Source organism: Ursus maritimus, unplaced genomic scaffold (assembly GCF_017311325.1).
Source record: "Ursus maritimus isolate PB19 unplaced genomic scaffold, ASM1731132v1 scaffold_10, whole genome shotgun sequence".
NCBI classification, from domain to species: domain Eukaryota; kingdom Metazoa; phylum Chordata; class Mammalia; order Carnivora; family Ursidae; genus Ursus; species Ursus maritimus.
In genome coordinates this window covers 78,939,012-78,948,111 of record NW_024423344.1, presented here as the reverse complement: position 1 = coordinate 78,948,111, position 9,100 = coordinate 78,939,012, and the positions used below count along the sequence as shown (strand labels likewise).

General features: G+C 48.9%; 1 protein-coding gene across 3 annotated transcripts in view; it reads right to left on the bottom strand.

The window, feature by feature from the left end:
• The window catches only part of CUL4A (cullin 4A), a 47,258-nt gene that overhangs the window by 16,150 nt on the left and 22,008 nt on the right, over positions 1-9,100 (bottom strand). For all 3 annotated transcript variants that reach the window (XM_040624822.1, XM_040624811.1, XM_040624816.1), the window contains 7 exons: positions 6,079-6,146; positions 4,785-4,903; positions 2,601-2,793; positions 1,096-1,200; positions 668-778; positions 498-583; positions 6-113 (listed from right to left, as the gene is read on the bottom strand). In XM_040624822.1, the coding sequence (XP_040480756.1) occupies positions 6-113; positions 498-583; positions 668-778; positions 1,096-1,200; positions 2,601-2,793; positions 4,785-4,903; positions 6,079-6,146 (790 nt within the window). The remainder of the gene's footprint in view (positions 1-5; positions 114-497; positions 584-667; positions 779-1,095; positions 1,201-2,600; positions 2,794-4,784; positions 4,904-6,078; positions 6,147-9,100) is intronic.

The following is a 9,100-nucleotide window of genomic DNA, read 5'->3' as shown; positions in this document are numbered from 1 at the left end:
CTTACTTCTGGAGTTAAATGCACTTCCATAGGCGTGTATGTTGGCCAGTATCCCATCGTAAGTATATTCACTGTTAGGTCTATAGAGCCCGGGTCACTTTGATTCTGCATATACTAAAAACAAAAAAAAACAAGATAAAATAAGTATTGTAGAGTATCATCAAAAACAACTAGTTCATACAAAGGTAACTACAGTTCAACACGTTTGCACTTGGTCCTGAGAACACATCCCCTGAAGCCACGCGACGCGTCCCAAAGTCATTGGGGGTATCTTCCCCCCTTCGAAGGGAACGCTACCAGCGCAGCGCACTATTACACTTAGTTAAATCAAATTTCTGCTACACATTTTTAGGGATTATTTTTCTTTTTCATTTTGAATTTCAGTTACTCAAATGTGTGGGACGCGAGGAGGGTCATTTTTAGGGCCGAGGGTTTGACATAACGTAGAGTGAGACTGCTTACATACAGCCGTTTTACTTGAACAAAAACACGGCTTGCCTGCTTGAACTGGACCATGATGTCCTTGGAGAGCTCCATGTCCTTGAACATGCCTTCCAGCTTGCTGGTGAAAGCGGCACCGCACTCTGGGACACAAGAGAGGGCGTGAGCACCACGGCGGACAGAGCCCAGCACAGAGGAAGGGCAGACCCCGGGGCCCGCATGCTCACCATGCTTTAGTTTTGACAACATCGATTTCTCAGCATCCACTGAGGCGCTTTTCCCAACAAGGAGTCTTTTTGCCAAATCTTTTTTATAAAACGCTTCAAAGACATCTTTCCCTATTTATAACCAAATGAGAACGACATATAAGACATCACACTGTTAAGACACAACTCTTCCCTGCGGCTGTGGACGGTCTAAGTGCCCGCTCTGTTGCAAGCCGCTCGCGCGGGAGCCTCCTCGGCCATCGCCCCAAGAGCGGGTTGCGACGCCATCAGAGGGCGGCCATCCCTCTACTTCCTGTGTTAGCAGCGAGGTGGAACTGTCTCAGTCAAGCTTCCTCAAGAAAGGACAGGGCCCAAATACAGAGGTGTGCACGAGGGTAACCTGTTCTCCACGCTCAGTGTGAACAGGAGCAGCGCAGACTGTGTCTCACCGTGAATGAACCGGAATATTATCATGACCTTGTCAAGAATCCTCTCCAGCTCTTCGTCTGTTGCTTCTTTATTACCCGCTCTCAATTTTGAATCAACGTGCTTTGCTGTGAGATTAAGAGTTTAAATTATCTGAAGAGTATTTGTTATATGATACATTTTCTAAATAGAAAAAAAGAACATCTTCAATTTCTACAAGCAAAAGCAGATGGCAACACTCTGGAACCTTTCCAAAATGACATTATTATGTGACAAAAGGCAGGTAATCTGATTTTCTAAGATAAATATTTTCAAATCACATGAGAATAAATACTTGAGTCACATGCCTGGGTTTCATATAACGTACTACTGCTCCAGAAACTGGAATGGCCCGTCTTTGAGATGTGGCACCCCTGAACTCAGGGAGAAGAGCAAGCCACTCGGCCTTGCTGCTGAGACCACACGGATCAGCCGTGGCTTCCAGAAGCCCAAACCCCAGGAGTTAAACATCCATCTTTGGAGAAACCACAATCCATAAAGTGGTACAAAGCCCAAACTAAACAGCCTTGTGAGTTCCTTTTGTTGCTTTTTTATTTTTTTAAGAGTTTATTTTTTTAAGTAATCTCTATGTTCAATGTGGCACTCGAACCCACAACCCCAAGGGGCAGAAGGTGCATGCTCCACCCCCTGAGCCAGCCAGGGGCCCCTCTTGTTGCTGTTTTATTCGCTTTTTCCTTCACAATTTTTTATTATGAACTCTTCTGAACACACACAGAAGTAGAGAGCTGCATGACGAACCCCACGTTCCTGTCACATATCCTCAACGACAATCAGTAAGCCCAACGTTGAGTCACTGTATTTACTATTTCTTTCCTTGCCCTTTGCCTAAAAGCTTACGCTGAGTAGCGAGAGGCTATGAATCCTGAAATATATTTTGGTATCATGACAACATAATTGGATAAAGTGATCATTTAAAAACGGTTTCCTCTGAAACCATGTTATCTTTTAAGACCTCATCCAGTTTTATCCTATTTTGGTACTGATGAGAGGATGTAAAGGCAGGGACTGAGTAATATCTTCATGCTAAACGTCCTCTAGAGATCAATCAAGTCATCCTCACAACCCAGAGACATTCGTGTAGAACAAATCCTCTTCATCCAGTTTCTGAGCACAAATTACTTACTGTAATCAAGACAGAACCAGGGCTGATTTTTACCAAATACAGCTCTGGAGCTGCTAGTGTAGGAAATGCACACACGAATAAATTTTTGTCTCTTGCTTCTGTGACGTCAAGCTTCGTCTTTACAAAATTACTACTACGTTCACCCTTATAAAAATGCCATGTGCTTATATACATACATAATATATACAAACATCTTTAAAAAAAAAACGTGTGTCCTAATAAGGTGTAATACAAATCCTTCCCCACCCTCCCCAAGAGGAGCGTCAACATTTTGGGCAAAACACATTTGCCTGAGTTCTGCCTTATGTTCCCGTATTAAAAACTGTACGAAGTCTGTTTCTCTACCTATCAGCTCTGCGGGCTTGTTTGGCCTCTTGTTGATGAACGTCTCAAAGGACTCCTTCATCAGGTTGACGAACTTCTCATTCCTCTGGAAACACACTTCGATCACATGGTCCACCCGGTCCTTAAAGTCCAACAGGTCCTGTACCATATCTTTGTCTTTTTCAGGATTGATCACAATCGTTGTCCCAAAAGTCTGCAAGAATACACACACCCACACCAACTCATCCACAGGCCACAGCACCACACATTTCTCCTGCTCTCAACCATGATATTTCTACATAACTTAATTACTGTTGGTGTTCAATACTAAATAGTTCCAAGTTTCACAGATTCAGCCCACATTCAAAAAATTACGTGAATATACAATTAAAGCTTCAGGGTTACAATTCTGCTTCTGGAAGCACTAATTTATTAGGGTCCACTGTTTTAAAAAAACCCTTTACATAGGAATTCCACAAGCAGAAGTTCCCACTAACCCAACACACCCACTTGGACTTCTTGATTGTACTGCTCTTTCTCCCCCCTGCTAACCATCAACAGGCCAGCTGTTAGCCTGTATTTTTAATGCAAACACCCTGACCAACATTGCTAAAAATCTGTATGTGACAGTAATGGCTGCCTGAGGGTACGCACTCCCAGGGGATATAAACCGTGCTGAGTATAACTCCTACTTGATGTGTTTACAAGGCAAGAGACGGCAGGCCCCAGATGCAGTCCCTGTGCTCAGCCCCACACCAGCAGACGGGGATGTACTGCCTGCCCCTCCAAGGAATGGAGTCCTGGAGCACTCAATCAGCACGCTTGCCAGCACCAGGGAGGTCCTCTGCCAGACAGATCCCTGCTGTCCCCTAAGGAAGGTGACCTTGCCACACTAACCGCTCTTTGCTAGAAGAACTTCCTGTCCCGCCCCCTCCGGCCTATAAGTATCCTGTATCACACTGTCCCTGGAGCTCCTTTCTGTCTGGTGGATGGTACACTGCCCGGTTCACAAATCACGAATACAGCCAAAAAGTTCTTCAAAACGTACTCAGTCAAATTTTGTCTTTTAATAGAAATAATATATATGTTTTGGGAAAATGGCCCTAGTAGCATATACACATATACATAGGTGTCATATATGTAAGGGGGGCAGAGTACTGGTGAAAAGGTACAGATGCCCTCTGGAGAGAGCACCCTATGACCAGCAGAGCTGGGACTTCCTACTCTGTACCTCTCTGCACTGACTACATTTAAAAATAACACACACACACTGCCAAGGGTCAGCTCCTGCGATATCCACACACTGCGTTGCATCACAGTGTGACTGCTTGGCCTTGATGGACACTCAGGAACGGACCTGTACTACCCAGACTGACGCTTGTGCAGGGGCTCCTCCGGTGCTTTCTGGAGGGCTACTCATCAGCAACACCCTCAGCCCCCACCAGACTGTGCGTGACATGAAGCCCTCCTGCAGATCAGCAGGGGTCAGCTAGGACTCTCAGCCCCACGGCTGCCGCACACAACGTCCCGGGGGGCGGTGTGTGTGGCACATGTGCGCGTGAGTGTTCCACGTGCACACAGATGTGCAAGTTTAGGACTGACTGTTTCATAAAGCAGCACGCAAGCTTCCCATTTTTCCTTCTGTTGAACTGAACTTTTTCTTCTGACGACTAGAGATTCACGTGCGGTGGAGAGCAAGAGATCCCCTGTACACTTTGCCGAGCTCCCCCCGATGCTAACATTTGGCAGAATGACAGAGCAGCACCACAGCTGGGGTATGGGCACTGATACCCTGGACCCACCTTCTCCAGGCTGCCTCAGTTTCACCTGTTCCCCCCCAACCCCGTGTGTGCACTGTTCTCTGGGCTTATCCCAGGGGGCAGCCTTGTGCACCCATCGCCATGGTCAGGCACTGAGCACTCCAGCACAAGAGCCCTCCTGCCGCCTTCTCATAATCACACACGCCAACGTGCCAAGAAACGTCCAAGTATTGTGAAAGTAGCAGTCCTGGATGGCTAGGAAATGAAGCAGCATACACACCAAATAGATACAACAAAATGTGTAGTAATTCTCATAAGCAAAGGTAAGGGATGTTTAAAAAGCAGATTCACAAAAATGGCGACTCTGTGAAGACAGTGGTTGGAACTGAGCCCAGAAGATGCCCCCCGGGCACGGGATGTCACCCGCCCAGACGGCCCCGCACACCTTGATGTAGTCACTCCAGTGCTGCAACAGGACCTGCTGGCCGCCCTTCACGCGGCTGAACAGCTGGTACATCTGAGTGAGGTCGGGCACTCTGTTCTCGTCCAGCAGGTGCTCCAGCCCTGAGACCACACGGCACACGTAAGCACATCACAGCAGCGAGTCAACGGAACATAACACTTACAAATGTAGGAACTACTGCTTATTTCTATGGGGCAAGTTGGTGTCCAGAGTCGGAGACAGACCCTGCCAGGCAGGGTCACTCTCTGAGCACGCAGGCAGGTGTGTTCCTTAATTCCTCGGGTCACGGAAGCCCTGGTCTCACCAACACAGCGGCCCGACCAGTGCTCCCCGATCGGCCCCGGCGCCTCACAGCCCCACGTTACCTCTGATCGAGTTCATTGCTCAGAGAGTGGGTCGGTCACAGCCGCAAATGTGGATGCCACACATTTCATGTCTCAACTTTCAGCCGATTATTTTTCTTATAATTTCTAACTTATGTTTATAATTCTGGGCCTTCCCATGATTAAGCTTTAAGGTCTCCAATATCTTGAACTAGATCCTGTAGCTCCAACATGACTTTTAAATGGTAACATTAAATACTCGAGAATTATAAAAGGAAACACCAAGTACAAACGTGTTATAAAAGGCAGGACTGTGCTCACTCTAACTTCCAGGGAAGGAAACACACTTTGAGAGGCAGAAATTAACAAGGAGAGCAGACTGAAGGAATTTCCTTCGCAGCCATACAAGCAGCAGTGCACGGTTGCTTGAGTCACTCCTCCCCAGGGAGCACCACGAGCCATGTGTTGCATACGCTCCTTTCCAGGAGACTCAGGATGGAAGAGTGCACTCTGGCTTAAGTCCCCAGCCACTGGGCACCCAGCTGGCTTTCATCTGTGTGGAGGGGGTGGGGAGGAAGCCCCACGACAATCTAAGGGCCTGTCCAAGCAGCCTACGCCCGAGGTGCTCTGCGTGGGCCAGTGCCCGTGAGCACAGACCCAGTGAAGGAGGACCGGCGCCGTGCAAGGACCCAGCCACAAGCTGTCTGTGCTTGGGAGGGTCTCTCGGCGGCTTCGGCCAAGAGAGCGTTCCACGGGATTTCTACCAGAGGCCGTTCACTATTTCTCTGAACTCATTTCCCCGAGGGCTAACATGTTCATTATTCTTACTGATTTTTAGTGATTGCCATATTATAATAAAAAAATGTCCTTCAGGTTGTTATGAACAATGTCTCCCTTGCTTTCTTAATATATTAAGGACTGTCATTTGGTCTAACTGACTTAGGAAAACCTACCTTTGTGCAGAATTGCTGTTAAATGTTCTCCTAATAGCTGCTTCTCCACACAAGCAATCAGGGGTTTCCTACATGAGGCGAAAGACAACGTGTCAGATGACGTAAAAGGAGAGACTCTGGTCAGCTGTAAAGGAACAGAGTTTCCAGTCTGTGGACATCGTGTGGAGTCAATCAGAGACCAGCGGACTCCGCAACAGCCACTTCCCTCCGACCAAGAACAATCTCCCTGCTGTCTGAGCAGCCTCTGAAATCTTTCTAAAAATTATCTACTGAACAACAAAAAGAGACCAGGGGTCCTGGGAAAAGGAGACCAGCACACACACACACAGACAGCTCCCTGCACCCCCCAGCTTGGCTGGCAGTTTCTGAAAGGAGACTTTGCCCTTTGAGTGCAAGGCACCTTAGCTCTCCTGTCTTCCACTGCGTGGCGTGCTCCACTCCAGGCCCCGTCGCCCTCAACTTGGACAGACCTGTCCCATCCCATGACCATTTGTCAAAAATCCTACTTATCAAAGCTCCTATGTGAGGCTCACGCTGCAGGAGTGTCACACAGAACAGAATGTTTGAGAATCTGGAACTTCCATAAATGTGGCTGCCACACGCACAGGGACACGCAAAACTACTCTTCCTGGGTGTATCATCCACAGTTCCTTTAGTTTTAGTTGTTTTTCAAAGATCAGAACATGTGCTTTTGTCCCAGGATTATTAATTTTTTTTTTAAAGATTTTATTTATTTATTTGACAGAGATAGAGACAGCCAGCGAGAGAGGGAACACAAACAGGGAGAGTGGGAGAGGAAGAAGCAGGCTTCCAGCGGAGGAGCCTGATGTGGGGCTCGATCCCATAACGTTGGGATCACGCCCTGAGCCGAAGGCAGACGCTTAACCGCTGTGCCACCCAGGCACCCCCCAGGATTATTAATTTTGGGCATCCTCCTGAGGCTTTGCTTCATAAAGAACTTTCCAACAGAGTATTTTAAACCCCACAGTGACTCTAGACAGAGGCACGGCAGATTTTCTTTCTCCAACCCCCCAGCCCCCCACTCCGCAAGAGGTCAGAGGTCAGAGATGGGGCCTACTGAGTAGCAGAGTGAGGGGCGAGGGGCCAGCCAGCACCTTCCCAGTCTGCCTCCAAGAGGGGGAGAAGAGCCATGGGATTTGGGGGTAGAGGTCAAAGGTCCGAGGCGGACAGCAGGGAGGGCCAGCAGTGCACCTGCTCTTGCTGTAAACAGCGTCACCAACACATAATCAGCTGGCAGCAGGTGGTTTCTACCCTAGACTGTGATGACGGATGCCGCCATGAATACCTGCATACAAGTTTTGGGTGAACGTATGTTTTTATCTACATATTTAGTAGTAGAATTAACGTCGGAAAACCCCGTAACTCCATAGCACGCTCCGAGGACCTACCACACTGTCTTCCCCAGCAGCTGCCCAGTTTACACTGCTATCGGCGGGGCACGAGTGTTCCAATTCCTCCACGTCCTCGTCAAGGCTTCATACTGTGCCTTCTCTCATCTAAAGCCATTCTGGTGGGTGTGAACTGGAACTACGCTGTGGTTTTGACTTGTGTCTCCCTGATGATGGACTACGCTGAGCAGCTTCTCCTATGTTCGTAGAATCGCTAGACTGGTTCTGCAGGGTGAGAAACCCTATCCCGGTTTCCACCCCAACTGTCCATGCAATGCCTACCCCAGCCTGGGTGCTGTGACAGCTCCCGAGCTGAAGGCAGCTCCTACAGAGTCCTCGTGCCCAGAGGTACAGTCCTGGGGAACTCACAGCCTTAGCACCCAGGTGCCCAAAGACTGATCTCATAATCCATGGTGACAACTCACGGATTTTGTGGTGCGAGAATTCCTGCCAACCAATAGGACAGCGGGCCCTTCCCACACCGAGGGGCAAGAGTCCTGGGGGCACATAGAAGCTGTCCCTGGGGCAGGGCCTGCCAAGTGACCGTGCTGTGGGTCACAAGGTGCAGCAGGAAGCGACGCCCTGCTGCTCTCAAGCACACTGTCCATCTGGACTGCCATCCATCCACTGTGCTCACACTGAGGGCAGGTGGGGCTGGAAGGGGCACTCTGAGCCCAGCCCTAAGGCTGCTGTGGCTTATTTATCCTCAGTCTCCCTCTTCTTTCCTTTTTGTTTTTAATAAATATTTTTATTTATTTATTTGACAGAGAGAGATAGCAAGAGAGGAAACACAAGCAAGGGGAGTGGGAGAGGGAGAAGCAGGGTTCCCACCCAGTAGGGAGCCCAACGCAGGGCTCGATCGCAGGACGCTGGCATCATGACCTGAGCCGAAGGCAGAGGCTTAATGACTGAGCCACCCAGCCGCCCCTCCCTCTTCTTTCCTTAACAACGACTTTTTATTTTGTGATAGTTGAATCCCCAGCATGGCAGAAGCCACCTCAGTCAGTGCTCCTTCTACCCACCCATGCCTGAGCCTGGAGGTGAACCACGTAGAGCTCCTTTGCTTAAATAATTTACATATACTCTTTGAAGCAATGTATTTTTTAAAATTGGGAGGGAGGGGTTTAAAATAGAGCCTACATACACAAATACATCAGCATATACAAATAGAAAAGGACCGCCGTGCCCAGTGTCTGTGGGTCATAAAGGAGAGCGTCCACGCGGCCCCAGTACCCTGCCCCTCCTCCGTCCTGAGCCCGTGCTCGCAGCTCCCCCGCTCTGCTGTAGGACCTACCATACACGGAGCTCCCTCATCAGTACACTAGCCGGCTCAGCCTGTTCCTCAACTTCGTGCTATGCGGAAAATGTCACTAACGGAAAAAATGTAGCAGATACTCAACACTTCTATCCATCCTTGACTTGACCTACTGGTGCAATCTTATACCATCTGTCACATTCTCTCCCAGCCCCTGTATTCACTGCTGCCGGTCTCTAGCCCCTGTGTTCCTCATGCTCCCCAGCTAAAGGTCTGCGTCCCCACAGCACTTCGAATAAGGCTGTCCCGGCTTCAGCACGACTGTCACTCTCTGCACATCCTGCGCTCCCCACAGGGC